This window comes from Rhipicephalus microplus, chromosome X, assembly GCF_043290135.1.
Source record: "Rhipicephalus microplus isolate Deutch F79 chromosome X, USDA_Rmic, whole genome shotgun sequence".
In the NCBI taxonomy this organism is placed as follows: Eukaryota; Metazoa; Arthropoda; class Arachnida; order Ixodida; family Ixodidae; genus Rhipicephalus; species Rhipicephalus microplus.
In genome coordinates, this window is record NC_134710.1 from 347,305,591 (window position 1) to 347,329,376 (window position 23,786).

Genomic DNA, 23,786 nt, shown 5'->3' on the forward strand with positions numbered 1-23,786 from the left:
ACGAACGCCTTAAGTATACCCTGAGAAAATCTGCGTGTTCGCCTCACCTCTTTTTTTTGTGTGTGAATTGTCACTAAGAAATGACTAAGTAGAGCAACTGAGCTGCTTTTAAATAACTCGTAATGATCGATCGCTTCTAAATACGTATACAAATCGCTCCTGATGAAACAAGCGCTAAAAATACACACACTCAGAGAGGACACAGACCAGCGCTTACTAGCAACTGAAAATTTTATTTCAAAGCGAACACTGATAAATACATAACACGCATGTACGTCATTCCCGACTTCCCCTGTCATCATGAAGAACGTGATATAAGAAAGTATGCACTCCCATAATCGATGGCACACAACCAGAAACAAACACGTGTCAAGAACTAAGAAAAGAAAACGTAAAAAAATGGTAGGAAAACCAATCAAGAGCACCAAAAACTCGGAAGTTTCCTGCGTGTTAACCTAATCAGTATTGTTGTCATTGCCGAGATATCTCGAAAAACATGTCTGAAGGTTGTAGTGAACGTTAAGCACCTCGCAATAACTTTCATTTCCTTAAGGTCTTGAACAGGGACTTTCGTTTCACTCGAATATTCATGCGTATGGCAAATAAATACAGGTTTAGATTCATACCTTGATCAACGAAACCGCTTTATATAGCACTTTTACCGTTGTTCCATGTAGCCAATAGCTTTATGCCCCTTTCACTGAAGCCGCTTTCAGGAAAAGAGGGAAACAATAAAGACAGGAGTTGTCGTGGCATCCAGAAATTCTTCAGCCCAAGGTTAAAATTAATGATAAAGCCAAAGTTCTCACGCAGTACACAAAAAACCTCGAGCGATTTTCTCATTTTTCAATTGTTTCCGGTTTTCTTAGGTTTATTGCAATGAATAGCAAGAGAAGAAAGTTGTGCCATATTTCCTGTTTGCCTCTGAGTACAATGCAGTGGATGGACCAAAATGGAAAGCAATATATTTTCTGGACACTTGAGGAAACTTCAAATAAATAGCCAAGCGAAGAAAATATACGCGCATTGCTTCTTTTTCTCTCATTTTTTTGTTGCGGACGGGTACGCTGCAGTTCTTGCTTCGAAGTGACTTATATTATCATCGCATATCTAATGCTCTTTCTTTTCCTTTCGGGTCGCGATTATAACTTGGCGCATAAAATAGGTTTTCACGCCATAATGAAGCTGGTTACGGAATAAATTCTAGCACAAAACGCTTGTTTAAAGAAAGAAACAAAAGCGAGGCAGGGCCACATAGACAATAAGTCGGAAATGTGAATATAAACATGAAACACAAGAGAGCTTTCCTGTCACAATGCACGTCTTGTCTTTTCCTTTCTCATGCAAGTATTGTTTCTTTAAGCACAGTGTGTACTTCCTTCTCCACCGAGTCAAGTGGCTAAGGCACTCAGCTGCTTACCTGCTGGTCACAGGGATTAATCCCGGCCATTACGGCCGCAATTTTGATGGAGGCGAGAATGCTTCAAGCTCTTGTGCTTAGATCTGGGTGTGGGTTAAAGAACCCCAGCTGGTCAAAAGTTTTGGAGAACTCCACTACGGCGTCTCTCATACTCCTATCGTGCTTTTGAGATGCGAAACCTCATAATCATACAGATTAATATTATCCTTCTAAACCGAAGATATGTTTCGATAATGACGTGCCGCAACGCTTTGCCTTCATGCATACATACATGGGATGAAGTTTTGTTTGAAAAAATAGCGCATTTTTTAGTTGAAAGTGGTTTCCAAGGTTATGTGATCTTAAGCAAACAACACTTGCAATGGCACATGTGATCACATTATTCCCATATATACAGCATGTGTTTTTGTTTGTAGGTGTATGAAAAGCCGTAATGTCGTGTCACGATGACAGTGACATCGGCGTTGCATTTGAAAAATAAAAGAAGAAAAAAAAACAATCCATTCGCTAGTTTCTCGGCTACATGAGCCAACCAGGATACACAATAATTATTGGTCAGGTGAAATTTACAACCATGCCTCTATAAACGTTGACGCATACGCCAAGAATTCTTTCCAGCATACCTCGAAACTGACTGCATGATCACTTGAATGAATGCATTAATTCATACACATTTTTCTATGTCTCGAAACATGGTGCATTAGGCCGTTCACTTGAAAAATTCAGTGGCTCCGTGTAAGTTAATCTATAATAAAGGGGATAACAGAGCCACATAATGCTACCAGTCATTATGAAGGAAAATTCGAAGTAAGAGGAAAAGCTCTATTCTTTGGTTCTTCATGTTCCTTCAATACGCGTCTTAGTAACAATGTAGGTGGTGCCGGCGTGGATCAACCGAAGCTTTTTATACTGAGACTGCCCATACATGTAAGATTGACATCGACTATGAACAAATCTGCTCAAAAGCAAATCTAGCACACTTTGAAAGGTGCCTACAAGTATGGCTGCTGGGTTTCAATGCTCAATACCAGTTCGTCGATTCTCGAGCTTCTGAAAAGTATAAATGGTCATTTTCTTCTTTCTTGTGAAACAATTCATGAAGTGGGACCAGTTCCACATTTCATACATTCCATCTGTTGGGAGAACGCAGTCGCGTGGCGTTCCCAGTTAGCTCTTGACTGTGATGTAACTCAGTATGATATAACACGCAGCAGTTTTATGACTGTAGGAAGTGCGCTAACTTGAAGCGTTGGAAACAGACACGGAACTGAGTCGCGAGCTGCCAACGTTTCCCGAAGTGGCAGTTCCGATTCAATTTATTTGTCATCGAACCAATATAGCCGTATATTATTGCTACAAGCTAAACAAGGAAGGAATAAACATACAACTTTACCTCTGTGTTCTACCCTTGTTTGATTTCTTATTCCGCTCGTCGCGCGACGATGCTACTATGTTGTGCTGCCAAGATTGAGAGTGCGACTCCCGGCTGATATTGTCCATGAAAAAGTAGGCGTCCTTCGTGTCTATTAAGATAATCGTTGCCTCTTCCAAAAAACAAACAAAAAATGGCGGGCCACTCAGAGTACTTATGTCGGCTATAGGTCTCATAGGCCTGTGTGCTCGTTTGAGAACTGCATCGGTTCTGGCAAAAATTAGGAGAGCCATATATGCGTAACGCCGAAAGCTCTATAGCCTGTCGGCGGCAACGCCATAGCTGTGTTATGTGACGACTTTCACTGGAGCATGCCACTAGAGGTCTATAAAAGGTAGCTTGCAGTTCATTAAAAAATACGGAATGAATAAGAAAGACGAAAACATATTACACGTCTACACTTACAGCCACTACTATAGGCAATGACACAAACTTCTATTTGTTAATATTGTTAATATTGAACTTGTTCACTTGTTAATATTGAACCAAATGCGAGGTCATGGGCCGGTGCTATGGCTTTTACTCTGTGCAAAATTTTGCCTAGAGTTGTAATTGGGCTATTCAAGCGTTGTGCGCCAAAGTACATCACCAACGTATTTCTTACACCTGAATATAGATAATTTTCAATGTGCTCTAAAAATAGGAGAGACTTGAGTCACTCGCAGGGTTAGTACTTCAAGCCACCTCCCTTCTGCATATCGCTGCTCATATCACGCATTCCGAAACGTTGCAATCACATGGCTCACACACGTGTGCTTCCCGTTATCTGCCAACTTCCTTCGCTTTGTTCATGGTCCTCGGTGTACAAGTGAACCTTGCTCATTTAACACAATGGGGTGACTGAGGCCTCCTTGCCTCAGAACGCTGCGGTGCCTACGTCACGCGCCGGAAGGTCTAATTGCTTTCGCACACTATGACGTCATCACTTTAGGAGAGCACGCAGGAGTGGATATTGTCTCTCAAGCAAACCTTTTTTTTTGTTTTTTAAGAAGCCCTTCACAAGCCAAGGTGAAGTAAGAAGTCGGGACTCGTTGCTTTATGTGACTGCGATTACTCATGCTTACAGAGAACGCTTGCACTTTGACAAAATTTATTCTTTATCATGACGTCTAGGCTTGCTTCGCTGTAGTCACTTTCCAGCTTGACAAGTATTCTTCCTCTGTGGGCCAGAAGAGGTCTCTTTCCTTACTTTTTTCCTTCAATTAGCAATGCTTTGTTGTATATGTGTATTTTTAGACACTACGCTTTGCATCAGTGGTCGTACAAGCGAGCCGATGGAAGCAAAGGCAGCATCAGGGGATGCTTGATGTCAGACGACCAAGGGTACAAAACTGCAGAGCAGTGTATAACGTCAAAAAGGACAACAAAATAAAAAAGCTGGACAAGACACTAGAAAGCAGGACTGGGCGAGGCATACCCTGTGATTAATCAATTCAAGGGACTAAAACAGATCTATGCCCTCCTCATCGAGCAGATTTTCGTATCCAATTATGTGCTTGCAGTTGTAGGCATTACATAGCCTCCCGAAAAAAAAACAAAAAAATGAAGTCTGAGTTGTATATTTATATTACAGTTTCCTCCAATACAAGCTATATTACCAGGAATAAATTGTAGCAAATGAAAAAAATTGTTTTCAATAACCTAACATTTCAGAGGTTTTACCAGTAATTATCGTGAACGTATGACAACAAACACAACGTGCACCATGTGGCCAAGACGAGCTCATAACTTCGCCTGATTGTGGTTCCACAGCACGCATCAGAAGAACATAAAATAGTAGAAAAATACACCAATCCTGTGAAAACAAGTCTTGTATTTTTTTCTTAGGTTGGCCTTGATTTTTGTATTAAAGTTCTTCAGACACAACACTAAACAAGGCTTAATAATGCTAATTATCTGATTACGCCGACGAATGTTGCCCGTCTTGTAGTCGCAATGGCGTCGCCAAATACGCTAGCATTCTGCGTGAAAACTGTGTTCAGTGAAACTACCTTTTTTGTATCTAAGAGACACGCTTATAGTTCCCTGGCCATTGTTCCGCTCAGCTGCGTTTTCGCTCGCAAAGCAGTTGTCTCGGTCTCCGTCCAAGACTTCGCATGCCGGCAAAGCACTCTTGAAGCGCGGCCTCTCGTCATGGTTCACGTGGTCGCGCACAAATAGTGGCAGTGACAGGAGCGTTAAATTGATCACACCTGTCAGTTTACAAAGTGTTTGAAGGTTCATGCGTACTGGCCGGGCTTCCTGTGACGCACCCAGACGCGGAGTCCTCCCTTGACCTTGGTTACCATTTCTGTACTCAGTTTAAGCCTGTCCAGAGGCCAGCTGGCCTTGAAGGTGTACCGCAAAAGCACCTTGGCCAAGACGACTTTGCCCTGGCGATACGCGAAGCGCTGACCTGCAGGTGGAGGCAAGAAGATATCTGACATCATGCGTGGCGTAAGCAGCATAATTAAGGGCACGCATACTTAAAGTTAGCGGATAAGCGATTAGATATGGCAGCAAAATAATAATTTACTTATTCAGTAGGGTAACATTAGAGTAAACCACAATCATTATACTCGTTTTCTTTGTTTTGAGTGATACAAGGGGGGACAGGCTGCAGTAAGTGGGAAAACGGTGCCAAATAATACAACGCAAAAGCAAAACAACCCACAAAGCTAGACTTCAGTAGTCAGCTGCTATTTAGGAAGAGTATATTTTCTAAATGGGAAAGGGTGAAGTGATATGGACTTTATTAACAGACAGACCTAATAGTGCCTTCTGAGTGCTCTTTGTTTACCTAAGTACTTTTAATACCTTTTCACTATTTGATTTAGGTCATTATTGAAGTTTTTAAATGATATAACACTATTTCGATTTAAAAGACTTTATGTAAGCGCATAGTGAGTAGATTGTTTCCTAGTGTTGTGCAGCGAGCCACACCCAATGCATGTCACATAATTGTATCATGACTTCGCCTCCGGATCATGATGACAGATGCCAAAATAAGGGGAGTAAATAAAACAAAAACCACCAGGCCTGCGTGGAACGTGCTGCACAGTCACAGTAGAGGCTGGCAGAGCAGCTTTTGAGAGCTTTTTTGAAACAGTTTGGGTAAATGCTACAAGCACACTTTCAGGGTACCCACTACGCCGTAAGCTATCGTAGTTTTTGTGAAGAAGGGATGCATTCATGATGATGATGATGACGATGATGACCTATATGTATGACTCACACCCACTTCAGGGGATTCTATGCCATGCTTCCTCATTTTTCAGTGAAGAATAGTACCCGCTAGACACTTGCAAGAAATTTTGAGCAATTTTTTTTTCTTCTGTGGCTGACAACGATGAACAATTACGCCTAGCGTTAATGTGATAGGGTTGTACCATTTGACGGCCCACTCATGAAAAAATTCGCATTGTGTGATGCCTGGCTATTCCTTTGCCGTTTTAAAGCACTTTACGACGTACATTATAGTGACTCATTTTCCGACATGAAGCGTGCCTAGGGTCCGTTTGCCTCGGATTTCGGAGCAACGGCGTACCTCAATGGTAGGATACTGGCTGGTGCGCAGCGACCCGGGTTTGAAACCCATTGTGTCCTTTATGATTTTTATTCTGTGAGTTTTCTTTTTTTTTCACTTGGTGTGATAGTGGTTACGGACACCGGCGGTGGCGGACAACTACGGTGCAAAAGTGGCCCTTCTTGTGATCTCATAACAGCTTTCATTGTAATAAGGGCAAAGCTACTCCGCATCCAAACTGGAGTTGACAAAGGCGGAACTGAAGCTGCGCGGTACGTGTTTCTAGAATAAATCACCAATTGATTTTTACCTTTTTTTTCTTTTTCACTTTTGTACTTTGTCATTTTTCACTACATGCCTTATAACACATTGTTATTTCACAATCTGCATATACTGTATCTACGCACCCGACGTATTTCAAAGAGGCTTTTTACTTTTTTTACAACGAAAGCTGTTATAAGACCAGAACATGGATCACGCGCGGCGCCGCAGTTGTCCGCTGCCGCCGCCGCTGCTGCCCGTAACCAGATCCCTAAAAAAACTCAGTAAATAAAAAACATTATTGGCGCAGTTGAATTCACACCCGGGTACGCTGCGTGCCAGCCCAGTATTCTACCACTGAGCCATTCCAGTACTTGGAACTCGGTCTGAACTGGCCTTAGGCAGGCTTGATGTCCGGAAAGAAATTGCGTAAATATGAGTAATAAAGCGTTTTAGAACATCAAAGAAACAGCTAGGGGTCACACAATGCGAATCGCGTTAAGAGTGGGTCCTAGAATGTTCCAACCCAATAGAAGACTTGTTCTTGATCTCCTAATAACTGTGGTGCATACCCACTTCGGGCATAATTCTTCGTCGTCGTCAGTCACTGCACCAAATTTATAACAAAAGCGTAGCGAACATACGCTTCTCCAATGAATGACGGAATATGGCATAGTGAATGGTGGCCTACTACACAAAAATTATGATTATTTATGGCGTAGTGAGTGCCCAGCAGTGTGCTTCTGGCAGTTTTCTAAAGAGTGTTTAGAAAAGGCTCTTAAAGGCCGCTCTTCTAGCTGTCGCAGTGACTGTGCTGCGCGTTCCGTGTAGGCCCAGCCTTTCTTTAAAGTCCAGTTGCTATATGCTTTGTACTCGATTTGGGGAGAAATAAGTTTAGAAGAATGAAGTGGGGTTACTTTGCCTTTTTTTTTATTCTATAGTATGCACCACTCTCCTTTGAGCTGTTTTATTTTGCTATCTGGATAGGTTGCACTGTTTTTTAAATACTTCAAGATATACCGATAAGTTTGCTTTATTTCACTTTTATCTGAACTTGTGTGTCTTACATCACTTGTGCATCGACATTTGCTACTACATTGTGTCCCACCTGTATCGTTTTTCGTGACCCTAGTGTGCTGTAAATAAAATGAATAGATTTGCAGCGACCACACTTGGAGTTGCTAAACATGCCCTATGTCTGAGACAATTATGCCTTCACATCGATGATTTGATATGGCGACTGTGAGCAATTACGTCGAGCTTGCTGGTGACGTGACGGCAATCACCGCCGGGCACCCAACATGCGAATGTGCGTGCAATACCGCGGACTGTACGATCGTACGGAGTTCCTCCCCCTACCGCATATCGTTCATTAGAGGCAGCCGGAACTGCAGACGAGAAAAAAATCTGCTCTCAGGGAAATTACGGTGGTAAGCGAGGGTAGCTGAACTAGTGGCTGAAGCCTCACCAGGCATAGCATGTAAATGACAAACCTGAATTCAAGTTGGTATATGCTATAAAGAAGCGCAGGTCATTCGAAAGCAGGTATTCAGGCGCCACGTTTGCGGCGAATTTCACCTGCTTGCATTCAAATTAACGTCCACCAGACTAAACTTCTCGAGACGTATAAGAACACTTTCACTTGCCTCTTAGACCAAAGCAGCATAGGCTATGCACGAATAGAGTGCCTGATGAGCGCTAATCAACAGTGTGATAAAATCTCGCTGCTGTCACCAAATTTAGTCGCTACAGCTCACTGCTACGCGTTGTAAAGCTTTATAATTTCTTTACGTAAAGCAATAACCCTATCCTTGCCTGCAACAGCATTTGCTAAAGACCATGCCACTGTTTAGAAACAGGGGTTCTGGACGGCATCCGGTTTTGTGCGCCAGCTTAGCTTAGGAGCCTTTGCGGGGAACACAAGCTTTGGCCAGCAGCCCGCTCATTTTCAGCATTTTTCTCTCTGTGTCTCGCCAAATATTTCAAATACACTTTCTACACACAACTTAATAGGACTTAGTTTTTAACTTTAAGCGCCTTCATGTTACTCTAAAGCGGAAAAAGAGTATTATCTTACACTAACACAACTAAAAACAGGCTTTCAGCTACAGAGTGAGATAGTTGTAATTGAGTTGACTGAAAGATTTTCAAGAACCGACACGTGCTCCTGCTAAGTCACCGAAAAAGAGGTAATTGCACACATGTTCCAAAAAAGACACGATATATTCAAACGTTAATCTTGCATCATACCAGGATATCCAGCTTATTTGTGTTTACTATATTGTGAACGCTCATAGAGGGTCATAAACAAAGAGCACACTAAGATTACATATATCGAAATATGGTAAATGCCTGTAAATTCGCTTAACATGTGGCACTGAATTTTTAAATAAAATATTCACTCGGTTAGTGTTCGGCACACGCATGACTTCACTGCCATTTTGCCAAATATGTACGAAATTGTACTTATCACTTCAAACTAGAAAACTTGCTTGCCAAATTTCCTGAATACACATCGATCTCATTTTCAAAATCGCGGACATATTGATGCCAGTGGAGTTGGGTAGTTAATTTCACAATTGTATTCGCTAACACAAGATTGAATATCCAACTGTTCAGTACGGTTTCGTAACGGGCTTAGTTCGCACGTTTCTTTTGTCTGAGGGGCGTAGCCATTACAGCTTATCAATGCGAAGTTTATTTTGCTTTATTTGAAAAAAGTACTTTAAATCCATTTTTGTCTATGGTTCCGGAAAACATGCAAGCTACAATGCTCTATAATCACCGAGACCAATTCCTTCTTTCGGTTCTTTGAATAAGTAGAATACGTGGTGAGCATGCATGCATCAACCTATCATATGAGGCATCACGCAATGAATGCAATCTAATGAATGTGCATTGATCCAGCCGTAATGCTATTGCATGCATCATGTATCACGGAATGAATACTATCTGTTGAATTTGAATTGATTCTAATTATCTGATATTGGTAAACATTGATGGGCTTATAGCTCTGTTCTGCGACACTTAATGAAGTTTAATGAAAATTGCATACAAGTACGCGAAGAACCATTCTGCCGTATGATTAGGTCATTCATATATGTACTATCAAGCTCGGCAGTATTCCAAGATTTCTATAGAATGCACTTAATAAGAGGATTGGTCGGCTGTATTACCGTAGTGCTAATAGGCTTTAAAATAATGACAAAATGGTAATGAAAGAGATCACCGTTCTATTTGGCTTGGTGATGGTCATAGCCAAATGCTTTTATTTCCTCATCAATGCACGAACATAAGCTAAAGAAAGATGACATTTCGTTCCTGACCTTTCACCACCATATTCGTAATAAAACCTCATTGTTCACTGTATGTAGGGTGCAATCTTACCTATGCAATTCTTTGCACCAGCTGAAAATGGTATGTATGCGAAAGGGTGCCGCTTCTTGTCAGCTCCATCTAAAAACCTGGCAGGTATGAATTCTTCGGGCTTTTCGAAGTGATTGCTGTTTCTGTGTAGACCAAATATGTTTATGAACACTGTGGTACCTTTAGGAATCGTAATGCCATCTGAAATACAAAAGAAGGAAGCGATAATATGTGCGCAGGGTAACGAGAGTAAAAAAAAATGAAACACCAACTTTCGCACTAACAGATACACCAGGCTGAGGCCACTCTTTTCAAGTGGAAGAAAAAGGATGTCTCTCCACATGGGTCCCCATGAGAAGCACTAAATAAAACAAGCACAAATCCTATGAATCTCGTGAATGTGCACAAAAGAGCAGTGCAGCACCTGCGAAACATAAATAAGCTTTGATGCAAGAAATGTATTGCACGCTTTCGCTCTCGCGAAAACAGAAAGGTCTCCTCCGTGCCATGTTGCCAACTTTCAGTGGACCGTTGTTATCGCAAAGGTTCAATGTGGGCCGCCATTGCGATAGTTATCGAGAGACACATGAAGATACCGCATAGAAGTCACATTCCAATAGATATTTGAGAATACCGAAGGTGTTTGGGCCCACATGCCTAGACTGAGTTATCAACTTTAATCAAAGTTATGCTAGCGCTAGCCACTTTCTAGAAACGCAAAGAAGTGTTTACTGCTCCTTGAACGGTGGGTTTATTAACGCAAAAAAAAGACAATGTCATCTGCATAAGCTAGAACTTTAACTTACTCAGACTCATATTGGCGTCCTCTTATGCCAGAATTTAGAAGCACGCATAAACATATTGGTTCCAGATAAATTGCAAAGAGCAAAGGCGAGAGCGGACATTTCTGACGTAAACATGAATTCAACTCTGCTTTATTTATGTTTATGTGTATGTGTGTGGTTTACCATTAGCCTAGTAGTTCACTTCTTATAACAGAGTCAAATGTAATTGTAAAGTACGTCACCCAGCTGCAGGTGTCTTAGGAGCTGAAAAAAAAAAATAAAGCATGCTCTACCTTATGAAATGACTTAGCAAGGTCTATTCGAAGAAGAGTTGCTTGGTTGACACTTCCATCAATAAACACAGGAACTGACCGCGATATATAGATATTTCTCTGTACTGAGCGACCTCGAGTTTCACTCGTTTGCTGGTGACCTGAAGATTTAGCGATCACCGTCTGTGGCCGATTTGTCACCGATTTTGCAAATATTATGGAGTCAACGTTACATAACAATATAGACCTATATCCTTTAACACTCTTTCATGCTTCAGATTCTGTACTTTGGGGGATTAATGTTGCATAACTTTGATAGAAAGAAGCAAGAAGTTTACCACGTTCATAAGCCTCTTTAAGAAACTTCAAAAGAAGGTATAAGAAGTTGCTAGAGTTTATGTATTTTGTTACTACTGTCAACTGGGCCGCGTATTTTGTTTTTCTGTAGCGTTAATAATGCAAACATAATTTGTTCTCTGGTGATAGGCCCGTCAACAGTCAGTCAGTCATCTGCTTGTAAATGGGGTCCAAGGGCAAGAAATTAATCTTTTTCTTCAAAATTCTCCTGAAGCCGAGCCGCGGCAAACGAACTTTTGTAATAATCTTCGAATGCGGCTCTTATTCCACACGTCTTTGGGCAAACAGAACACCGCGATACAATTTGCAGTATCTGTATATAAACTGAATATGGCTTTTCATTCCAAAGAGTCGTTTTAGGAGTTATTTTTTGCTTCAGTAAAATGAGTAATACGGAAACAAATCATTGCCCTTCTGTATATATATGTGTCACTTTTTTTTTCATTTGCGTTCAAACTACATTTATATCACCAACATATAATCATGGCTGTGGACTTTCAAAAGTATGGAGCTCATGAAAGAAATCATGTAGATTGCGTAAGCTATGCTATATCAAAGCAGAGTAACCTTACAACCACTATAAACTGTAACGACACAATTTCTTCCTGATTGCTAGAATGGAGGGATCGAGCTTTTTTTTTTCGCTACTCTCGATAAATTTGACACTTTACATGCGAGAACCAGAGTGTGATTAGGAGGCACACCCTAATGAGAACTGGTGCAATTACACTACTTGCATGCCAAAGCCTCTCGCAGTGCAGCACTGGCCGAGGTCGGTACCTTAACCATAAGAATATTTTATTACAAATTGGAGTATATGTACCACAGGAGCGTAAAAAGGCTCTGCTGGCACAACAGCAAAGTGGGAACGATCAGCAGCACATAGGTGACCAGCGATGTGAGGGTTATATGTCAATTCTTACTAAAACATTTAATTGCATATAAATACATAGGTGATCCAAACATGCTGATCTAATGCGGCAGATCTATGACAAACAAAAAGGCATCTTAAGAACATCTAACAGAAGATATTGAAAACTCACCCAGCTTAATACTTTCATCGAGGACCCTTCCAATGAATGGTATTGGAGGAAAAAGACGCATGGCTTCCTAAAAAATAATAACAAGTATAAGATAGCAGTTCGTTTGAGGGTACAAAATGCTCATGGCCCGATTTCTAACGTGTTGCTACCGTTAACGACGAGGTAAAGTTTGCGATAAAAAAACATACGACTAATCCACAGAAAATAACCGAGAGAAACAAATTTTGCGCAAGACCCGACACATTTCACTTGCCGATGATTGTAAACTGTGAGTTTAGTGCTCATTAAAATAGTTTCTGCAAGCCTCTTTGGTGAAGGCTTCAGTAAATTTTCTCTGGAGCAACCAAAAAAGTTATGATTGCGAAAGTGGTATTTATGTGTTGAATCAACACATGAAACACCGCGAAATTCGGCACACTCTCTGTTATCCCCTACACTTGGGATGCCATGAACACTCCCTAGGGATGGTCACAGAAGACGATACCCGCCGCTAATTCGCATAAAAGTCATACGAAAGCTAGTCTAATAGGTACCTTCTCTTAGGAAAATTGTCGCCCGATTAACGGCCGAGTAATTGATACTCTCAAGCTTCCAGTGTTAAATCGGGCTCTCTGAAGACGGCAACAGTCATACATCCTGTGATCAGTTATGTAATTCCTTCAATTTTTGTTTCAGCCATAGTTGCCCTATTCATCGATATATTCTACCAAAATTTTTTTAATGCGGAGCATTTCTTAGTCCCAGGAAGTCACTCTTTGGCGTTGGTGGTGGCACCGTCCACATCCCCACTGTACATGATCGCGTCTCACGTCTCGTGCCACATGCTCGCGTCTCATACCAGCTTAAAAAAACAAAAGCAAAAATTTCGCTCCTTTCCCCCTCTCTCGCCTCGGCCGACGCCGGCAACGTCTGCTAGTAAAAAAAAAAAAACAACTGCTTGCACTGCACAACCGTTCAAGGGTCACCTCATATGTGTAGGCATTTGATCGTGCGTTAGGAATTCAGTCAAGGCCGTCCTTGGTTGGCTTTCGCTTGACATTTAATGCAATGGCTCTGCTTCTTTGAATAAATAAGAATAATTAAAACGAAATAACAATTAGGAATTCCCAAACCATACCCAAATACGCAACAATCATGCGATACCTTCAACACTTTGCGACGCATTTACTCGAGTTCCCCCCTTGGAAATATCCGGGTGGCATTTTTTTTGTGTCACCCATCATCGTCGCCATCTAGTTCCCCATTTAGTGAAACCAATATCTGCAGCATGTGCCATGGTCGTATCAGTACCATGTGCGAAGTGACTATACCACCTGCGAATGCTCTATTTCTGCAATAACCCCTCATTTCAAAAGGGCATGCATGGGAGGAAGCCACGCGTGATAGGGTCATAACATGGTGGAGGTGGTTGTCCTTCGATGCCTATATTTTGCTGTATCATTACCAACGTGTACTCTTGTGCTGTGTGTGCTTCGAAGAAAACTGTTATATACAAAGTAAAACCTGAGCATTAAATGAAATCAAGTTGTTCTCCTTAGCTGCCGAAAGTTCCTAGGCAGTCGATTGGCAAGTTTACGAATCTCACGCTTAACCATAAAAATCATCCCAATGTTCTCTGAATATTTGTTAGTCTATCTCAATCTTGGTTTCTGTCCTTCATAACATTGCCTCGAATATATCTCAAAATCAGATGGTTTCGTTTGTGTCCCGTTTAAACACCAGCTCAAAAGAAAGCTTTACTCTAGCTCCATTGGTATTATAGCCATTTCTTATAAATATTAGTCATAACAGCAAACTTGGTAAAAATGAACAGCAATTGTTTCATTTGCAAGAAACGTTATTTACAGTTGAGCACATCATATGTGCACACTGTACTTAGAAAATGCGATGAAAATGCGGGACTGTCCTTTCGAATATTTCTATACGGAACCCGCGTGGAGCTTAAGCTCTCGTGTAATATCAAGGCGCTGGGCCTACCATCAAAATTTAGGGTTAATCTTCATTTGAAAAAATTGCAATGGCAGCATTTCAGTCAGTTACGGTGTCGAAAACGTCCATTGATTTGCGTTTCATGACGCCTCCGCTTGTGTTTAGAAGGCAGTATTTTACGAAAATGTCACTCCATAAACAATGTTTTATTTTAGGCACATTACACAGCGTCCAGTCGGTCTCATTTTTCGTCAATTTTAAGGAATTTCACAGGCACCATGGAGAGATTGAGTAAGGGGTGCATCACAAAATTACGGAAAAAGATATTACCAGCGCATTTCATGTACTGGTAATATGAATAACTGACTTGCGGAATCTTTCAATGATTTTCTGTAGTGAATATAGATGAGAATAGCGTAAGAAAGGCGACTTTTCACTCCTTTTCACTAAAAGGAAATTGATTACTATCACATAGCGAAATGTGACGCGATCCGTTACTACGAGAAAGCGCCTGTGTAAACTTCTGGGCATTGTGTTTGAGTTCAGATATGAAACATCATGTGAGTAGTATTTATCGTTAGCCTCTCCTAAAATCACCCAATATGCTTCGAAAAAGAGACCGTATTTGTTCCATGCCGAAGGCGAGTTATTGCGCTTTGCGCTTTTGTCTAGCCTTTTTTTTATTTCGTAACCTTCGGAGGTATTTGGTGAACCAATGATTCCGCATAATCCCCAATATCTTGATTAGAGGGATATACTTTTCTCTAAGAGACACTGCTTTTTTTTTTAAAAAAAAGACTGTTTTCATAAAGCGACCAATCCGCAAACGAAGGCAAAAGGGTGCCAGAAGAATGGCCTCCAATTCTTTGTTACCTTTGTGAAGTCTCAACTGTTACGGTCACAAAACATTTTGTTGTATTGATGCCAATAAACTTCAAAAGGATAACAAAAGTACGCCGTAGTAGCTTAATCACTGAAGCCATCCAACAAGATGATTTTAATATTCATTTTAGGGACGTTAGTGAAACCTAATTATGAAGTGTTAGTGACATGAGCAGGTTGAGTTATCATTTGCAACAAGTTGAAATCTATCGTTACCGAAACGAGCACTATTCATGTCCGGCAAGTGTATGGTAAGATATTTTAGTCAAAAAGTGACCAATTATACCCCCGAAAATATACGATATTGCGAGGACATAGTTGAATAAATTTAGACGTATTAATTACTATGCAGTTTGTGAAGAAAGGATTGGTTTGTATTACGGGGGCGAAAACGGCATCCTGTCAAGACCTTATTTATTAGGTTTGCCACTCCGCATATACTACTTTAATGCTACAATTTATTTTGACAATACGTTATGCCGAATGGCAAATAGTTTGCTTCATTCGTTGTAGAGACACGGAAGCGATACCGTATTTCTTCAAATACTGCCAGCTGCAGAACGAGAAAACGTTATTTCAGCAAATTTGGCACTTCTTTATATTGCACATCTTCAGCACACTAACAACAATTTGTTCCTACCCCGGCCTGTTTGAAAAAGTAAGAGAAAATGCAACCTCGGTGGGAACAGCACACCCTAGTCAAATTGAACAGCGCTTATTATTTTAACGGGTGGTTACTCCCATTATCAACAAGCGCAAATAGCTTTTCGCATTACCTTGAAGCATGCTTCGAGGAACTCCATACGCTCTATGTCATCTCTCGTCACGTCTCGATTGATGTCGTCTATAAATATGGCGTCCAATTCTTCCTGTACTTTCCTCTGGATTTCGGGATGAAGTCCCAAGAGGTACAATGTCCATCCCATAGCAATAGAGGTAGTGTCGTGACCCTGCGTTGAGACACAAATGCTGATTATTAATGCCACATCCAGGTGGTTGGGTACTTCTTTTGCAGGCACATATATTCCGCGAAACCACGCTTAAACGAATCAATTCATGCGCAGCAGGGAGTCTTGCTCTGAAGACTACAATTAGGCATTCTTTCGGCGACCCGCTTTGCTTGACACCTTGTTCAGTATATGAGATAGAAGAATTTGTAACTTCTAATAATGCTTGGAGCCCCTGTTACGTTGACAGCGTCTCTGCACAACAACTTGGTGAGATCCTTTAGCGTCATAAGTGCCTCGATGAAAAAAAAGCATGATGAACCTTCCATAAAATGTAAGGTGGGTGAACACAGCAATGATACACCGAATAATTTTTATCGCAGAACTGCTCACACTACCCAATGAAGCAATGAACTCCTATATTACCACAAAAGTCACTCCTTCGAGGGCTAAAATGACGCAGCGGAGATACCGTTACGAATGAATTTGAAACAAGCAGCTTGCTTGAGTTGGTTAGAAAGGCCCGATAATAAAACCCACCGCGAACAGCAGCAAGTCCATGTCCTTGCGTATCTCTTGCATAGTGTAGCTCGGGTCTTTGAAGTGCTTGTCGAGCATGATATCGATCACTGCCATACGTCTTTCGGGCTGATCCTCTTGCTTGTCCTTGACGCTCTCGTTTTCACTGTCGCTGATGTCCCCCTGGTTCCTGTACAAGTGAAAGGTCTTCTTTCGCTCTCTCATTATCTGAAAAAAAAAATCGGCAGTTCCCACACCACCTGGGAATCGAATTCATGCGAAGCATTTGGCGAGTAATTGTCCATGTTGCATTTTTCTGCTTTTGAGCCAAGCGTTACGAGTTGGATCGATCTATTTTTATAAGTGTTGTGCTGTGCACATCGAGGGCTTCCCAGAAACATCGACTACACTGGCTGGCGTTCAAGGGGTAAATTATGGTCTGACGTTACGTCAGAACTGACGTTAGACCACATACGCCAGTTTCATTGAAAGAAAGAGCACTTAATGGTGCGTAAACAGAATATAAAGTGTAAATTTCGTTATCGTTTTCTGCCATGTGGAGCAATAATTGAAGATAGCTTGATGAATCATAGAAATAAAGGTGTAATATTCCATAAACTGCTATAAAAGTGGAGCCTATACTAGGTTCACAATTGACGGTAACCCAACATGCCACCTGTTTTATAGGACGGTATGTGTAATGTTTACTGTTTTGATATAAATTTAGTAAGTCAGCACTACTACTATAATAGACGATGCACCGATATTACGCCTGCAGACGCTGTTTTCCCAATACAGTTTCAAGAACAAGCGTGCATCTATGGCTGAATAACTGTCTGCCACACAGAACGCTTGGGTTCCTCTTGAGCTGGGATCTTCAAATTTTTTTATTTCCATTTGTCGGGTCAACACTGCCGATGCCAGTATCTCTTAACACTCATGTGTATTTAAATTGATAATGCTTGTTGTCACCGTGCCTGCGTTAATAACACTATCATTAACAAAAGGTACATACCCGTATACTTCGGCCAGTGGTATGCGGGTTTTTGCTACACGTGTCTGGAGGACAGTTTTAGCCTTATGCACAACCGAATTTTCACGTTATTCATGGCACGGCTTGTAACTCATCTTAGTCAAACCCTTGAACCTTCCAATACTTTTAGTAGTTCACCACGTTAAGGTGGCGATCACGAGAGCACCTAGTCGTAGATAGATAGATAGATAGATAGATAGATAGATAGATAGATAGATAGATAGATAGATAGATAGATAGATAGATAGATAGATAGATAGATAGATAGATAGATAGATAGATAGATAGATAGATGAGCACAATGTTTCTTTGAATCGTTAAGAAATGCTTCGCAATTAATACCGCCTAGAGGGACGAAGCCATCATTGTCACGTCATGTCACGTCACTCAAAAAATTATTCAAACAGGTGGCCTACTTACGGGCTGGTGAGTCATATTTGGCGATAAGCAAACCTGTTTCTTTCAAATTATTTTATCTGTAGTTCGTTTTCTGCAATGACATAATCTTTCAACTACAGCACCTTTTTGATATGCTGCATTTTATTGAAGCCAACTCACTAAAAAAACCAGCAAAAGTGTAGAAATGTTTATATTGTCACGTAGTTTATTTACGTATAGACCTACTGGAAGGCCAAGGAACGCCTGAAAAGCGAGAAACGTCCACAGGCCTAAAATACAAAACAAGCGCAAGCTCAGGTCGAGCGTGTGCACCAACGCTGTGACTTGCCGTTTCTTGCTTCTTCGTCATCGTTCGCATAGTTTCCTATATTGGCCCCCGGTGAATAGCGTAGCTAACCTGGCGACTTAAGGCGTAGTCACTATAGCGGGGTCGTAATACGGCTTCAGGCGACTCACATGCACCATTTCTCGGCCATGACGGCGTAAGTCATGAGACTGTGTCAAAGGCTCAATCTCATAATTGACTGGTGACGTACGGGCGAGAATGCGGTAGGGCCCGTGGTATCGTGCCAGTAATTTCGAGGAAAGGCCAGGAGTACTCGGTGGAATTCAGAGCCAAACAAGAGCACCAGTCGCGAAAGTAGAGGGATGTCGGTCGGTGTCATGCCGTAGCTTCTGGGGGCCTTGGTCCTCGGTTGTCAGTGAACGGGCCAATCGTCTGCAATCTTCTGCGTACCTGGCAACATCAGAAATTGCAGTGTACTCAGAGGAGTCGAGCGTGTATGGGAGGATAGTGTCCAGCGTGCACGATGGTTCGCGTCCGTACAACAGAAAGAAAGGGGAAAACCCTGTTGTCGCGTGCGTAGCGGTGTTATACGCATACGTGATGAATGGAAGGACAGTGTCCCAATTGGTCTGGTCTGAAGCTGTGTACATCGTCAACATACCACCGAGAGTGCGATTACATTGTTCTGTGAGGCCATTACTCTGCTGGTGATATGCTGTCGTCATGCGATGAACCATGTTGCACTGAGCGAGCAAGGCTTGAACGGCGTCAGACAAGAAAACATGCCCCCGGTCATTCAAAATTTCGCGGGGAGCACCGTGGCGAAGAACGAAGTTGCGCAAGATGAAGAACGCAACTACCCTCGCGGTTTCTGCGGGTAGTGCTGCCGTCGCTGACATGCAGTACAAGCACGTACGTACTTGCGAAGAAATGTGTACATGCCGCGCCAGTAGTACCGCTGACGTAGACGGTTGTACGTTTTGAGAGCGCCGGCGTGAGCGCTTTGCGGGTCGTTGTGGAAAGCTGTACAGATTTCCGAACGCATGTGGTTGGGTATCACTAACAGTCACCTCTGATCTTCAGACGTGTAATTCCGCCGATAGAGGAGGTTGCCTCGAATAGCGAAATGTGTGGCTTGACGGCGGATAGTTCTTGAGACCAAACTAGCTGACGGATCAGTCAGAAAGGCGAGGAGCTGGGAAATCCACACATCTTTGCGTTGTTCCGATGCCATGTCTGTGAAGTCGATTGGTGTTATGACAGCTGAAGAAGGTGACGAGGAGGTTGGGTCAGCCGGTAGCAGCGAGCGGGATAGCGCATCAGCGTCGAAGTGCTTGCAGCCGGATCAGTATACAACACGAATGTCGTATTCCTGTAGGCGAATCGCCCAACGACCAAGGCGCCCCGACGGGTCTTTGAGCGATGATAGCCAGCATAGAGCGTGGTAGTCCGTAACGACTTCGAAAGGGCGGCCATAAAGGTATGGGCGGAACTTCGTCAAAGCCCAGGCAATTGCGAGGCACTCTTTCTCCGTGACGGAATAATTACACTCGGTTTTCTTGAGGGTTCGACTCGCGTAAGCGACCAGGTATTCGTGGTATCCTGGTTTTCGTTGAGCCAATACAGCACCAAGACTGACACCACTGGCGTCGGTGTGGACCTCCGTAGGCGCATCGGGGTCAAAATGACGTAGTATTAGAGGTGATGATAATAACCACCGAAGCGCGGTGAAGGATTCGTCACACTCTTTTCACCAAGCAGAAATGCCTTTGGAAGTTGTCAACAGCTTGGTAAGAGGCGCGATGATGGAAGAGAAGTTCCGCACAAATCGACGGAAGTATGAGCACAGGCCGATAAAACTTCGAAGCGTCTTGATGGAATTGGGCTTCGGATAATCGGCCACGGCGCGGAGTTTCGCCGGATCCGGGAGAACACCCTCTTTGCCGACGACGTGACCCAGTATAGTGAGCTGACGTGCGGCAAAATGGCACTTCTTGATGTTAAGTTGAAGGCCAGCAGAGGTGAGACACGTGAGAATAGCACGAAGACGAACAAGGTGAGTCGAAAAGTCGCGAGAAAAAACGACGATGTCGTCTAGGTAGCAGAGGCACGTGTTCCACTTGTAGCCGCGAAGGATGGTGTCCATCATCCGTTCGAAGGTAGCTGGGGCGTTGCAGAGTCCAAACGGCATGACGTTAAACTCATACAGCCCATCAGGTGTTACAAATGCAGTCTTCGATTGGTCAGAATCAGCCATTGAAACTTGCCAATATCCTGAGCGTAAATCTAAAGAGGAGAAATATTCTGCTCCTTGCAAGCAATCGAGAGCATCGTCGATGCGTGGCAATGGGTACACATCCTTCCGAGTTATCTTATTGAGCCGGCGGTAGTCGACACAGAATCGGATAGACCCATCCTTTTTACGCACAAGTACAACAGTGGACGACCAAGGGCTCTGCGATGGCTGGATGACACTACGCTTGAGCATATCGTCGACTTGTTCGTTGATAATACGACGCTCTTCCGCTGAAATTCGATATGTTCGTTGGCGTAAGGGAGCATGAGTACCGGTGTCAATGGGGTGCGTGACGTTCGCTGTGCGATCCAAAGATGGTGTAGCGCAATCGAAGGCAGAACGGAACTCTCGAAGAAGGGGCGAGAGTTCGCGTCTTTGTGTCGGCGATAGCTCAGCGGCAACAGAGGGCTGGAATGAGTCTGGCGTGGGCAGTGTGGCCACAGGTGGCGTCATAGAATTGAGCTGGAGGTTAGGTGGGTGTTCTACAAACTCCAGAGGGCGCAAGAGGGTAACGTCTTGTATGTTACCCAAACATTCTCTGCGAAGTAAGGTAACTGGTGACGATAGCGAGTTCGTAACGAGCATGGTGGTAGCACCGGATTCCACGGTGAGTATGGCAAAGGGCAGGTGTAGGCTATGGCGGTGGGTAAATACGTCAGACGTAGTGAACAAAATAGTTCCGGCAGGAGCGGCCGTACAGGTCAGGGCTACAAGGGTGGATGTTCTCGGTGCTATTTCCGTGTCTGCAACAACGACAAGTTTGTAAGCTTCAGAAAGAGAATCTACCAAACAAGAGCTTGGCAGCTGCGTAAGGGCAACTTCTGCACGTGAGCAATCTATGATGGCCCGATGACGCGAAAGAAAGTCCCATCCAAGAATGACTTCATGGGAGCATGATGCCAGCACAAAAAATTCAATGGCATAAAGTTCACCTTGGATAATGACACGTGCAGTGCACACAGCTGTAGGTTCTATGCACTGCGAGTTGGCCGTGTGGAGCATCAGGCCTGAAAGAGGCGTCGTCACATTTTTAACTTGCGGCATAAGGTCTCACAGATTATGGAAACGGCGGCTCCTGTGTCGATAAGCGCTTGTGCGGCGGTCCCCTCAACATTGACGTCGATAACGTTTTTCGGCGAGAAGGATGGAGGCCTTAAAAAGTTCGAATGGTGTGCAGCTGTTGCCTCCGGAGCTGCAGCGATCAGTTTCCCTCTTCCGTAGCAGGTCGGAGACGCATAGGTGATAGGGAGCGTCATCGGGGCAATGGTGACCGATGGTTTGCGAAGGGTCGATGACCGTCAATGGTGTACCTTGATGGCGTTCTAGACGACGACGCAATTGGCCTGCCCACGGTGTCAACTGGAGGGGGATATCGTCGACAGTGGCGGGCGACGTGTCCAGCGATACCACAGGTGAAACAGATGGGCCTATTATCCGGCGTCCTCCAAGCGTCTGCTCGACGGTAAAATGGAGCTGAAGATCTCACGTAGGGATACGGCGCAGACATTGGGGTTGTAGGCACGACATAGGGCGGCGTGGCAGGTTGAGCATACCGCTTACGCTGTTACGTAGGCCGAGCAGCGACGGCGGCGTGCGTGAGAGGCGTAGTGACAGGTGGTTGCTGATGCATCGGTGGAAGAGCCTCAGCGACTTGGGTTCGAATGGCGTGTTGGAGGTCCGGTGCCAAAGCTTGCGCGGGCTCATGTGTCAGTGGCAGCAGTGACAGCTGGCGCGCTACCTCTTCGCGGACGAAGTCCTTGATTGTCGAAAGCAGCGGCTGCTGATCGGTAGCACGGGCAGCTAGGTGCAAGCTTGCGAGTGTGTCTGGCGTCGTGAGGGCTCGACGAGCAATTGCGCGCTGCCTACACAACTCATCGAAGCTCTGACAGAGAGAAACGAGCACAGCAATTGTGGGGGGATTTCTCGCGAGCAACATCTGAAAGGTGCCGTCGTCAATGCCTTTCAAAATGTGCCTGATTATTTTTTCCTCAGGCATCGTAGAGTTTACGCGGTTGCATAGATGCAACACATCTTCAATGTAGCCCGTGTAGGTCTCACCTGGTTGCTGCGCACGGTGACGTAAACGGTGCTCGGCTTGAAGCTTGCGTGCCGCAGGTCGTCCAAAGACGTCCATAATAGCAGTCTTGAATGCAGGCCACGTAGGAATGTCAGCTGCGTGGTTATTAAACCACAGTTGCGCGGTGTCCGCAAGGTAGAACGTGACGTAGCCCAGCTTACTTGAGTCGTTCAATTTGTTACTTGCGCCGACTTTGTCGTACCTCGCCAACCAATCTTCGACATCCGACTCAGTGGAGCCCGTGAAAATAGGAGGGTCTCGTTGAGGATACACGGCACCGCAAGTGACGTGGACGGTCGAAGGTCCCACCTGGAAAGGCGTCTCGGTGGCCATGTTCGTGTCACGTAGGGGGAAGCTTACGGGAGCGAAGTTCCAGGTTTGTACGGGAGTACACGCACCTCCACCAGATGTCCCCTAGTTTATTTACGTATAGACCTACTGGAAGGCCAAGGAACGCCAGAAGAGCGAGGAACGTCAACAGGCCGAAAATACAAAACAAGCGCAAGCTCGGGTCGCGCGTGCGCACAAACGCTGTGGCTTGCCGTTTCTTGCTTCTTCGTCGTCGTTCGCATAGTTTCCTACAATATCAATGATTTCCCTTATGCTTTCTTTGATTCTCATCATCCGTTGGTATCATGGCATTTGTTATTAACAAAAGTAAAATCTCTTGATGGGTGCTAATTTATGTCGTTTTGTCGTTTCGTGTAGCTCAAGTGGCTTCTGCCGCCTTCATGCAAGCCTGCGTAGCCGCACAAAAGGCTGGCTGTAAGTACTGATTCAATAGTCTCCGCAATCTCGACCACGCTCAAGATTCGCTTGGAGGAACCATCGATTTCTACGTTGTAGCCACAAGCAATCATTAGTTGCGAAAATCTGTAACGTGGCAATATTTAGGCGAGGAGTAGGAGATGCTTAGGCAGAAAGTAAAGAATTGTAACGCTATCGACATCAACCTAGCGATTTAAAATAATAGATAT

General features: G+C 43.6%; 1 protein-coding gene across 1 annotated transcript in view; it reads right to left on the reverse strand.

Moving 5' to 3' along the window:
* Window positions 1–213: 213 nt before the first annotated feature.
* Window positions 214–23,786, reverse strand: part of LOC119162009 (cytochrome P450 4c3-like) — a 45,054-nt gene continuing 21,481 nt past the window's right edge. Inside the window, exons 6-10 of the mRNA XM_075879841.1 lie at window positions 16,740–16,946; window positions 16,029–16,202; window positions 12,442–12,508; window positions 10,006–10,185; window positions 214–5,247 (exon numbers count right to left, since the gene is read on the reverse strand). Coding sequence (XP_075735956.1) covers window positions 5,072–5,247; window positions 10,006–10,185; window positions 12,442–12,508; window positions 16,029–16,202; window positions 16,740–16,946 — 804 coding nt within the window. The 3' untranslated portion in view covers window positions 214–5,071. The remainder of the gene's footprint in view (window positions 5,248–10,005; window positions 10,186–12,441; window positions 12,509–16,028; window positions 16,203–16,739; window positions 16,947–23,786) is intronic.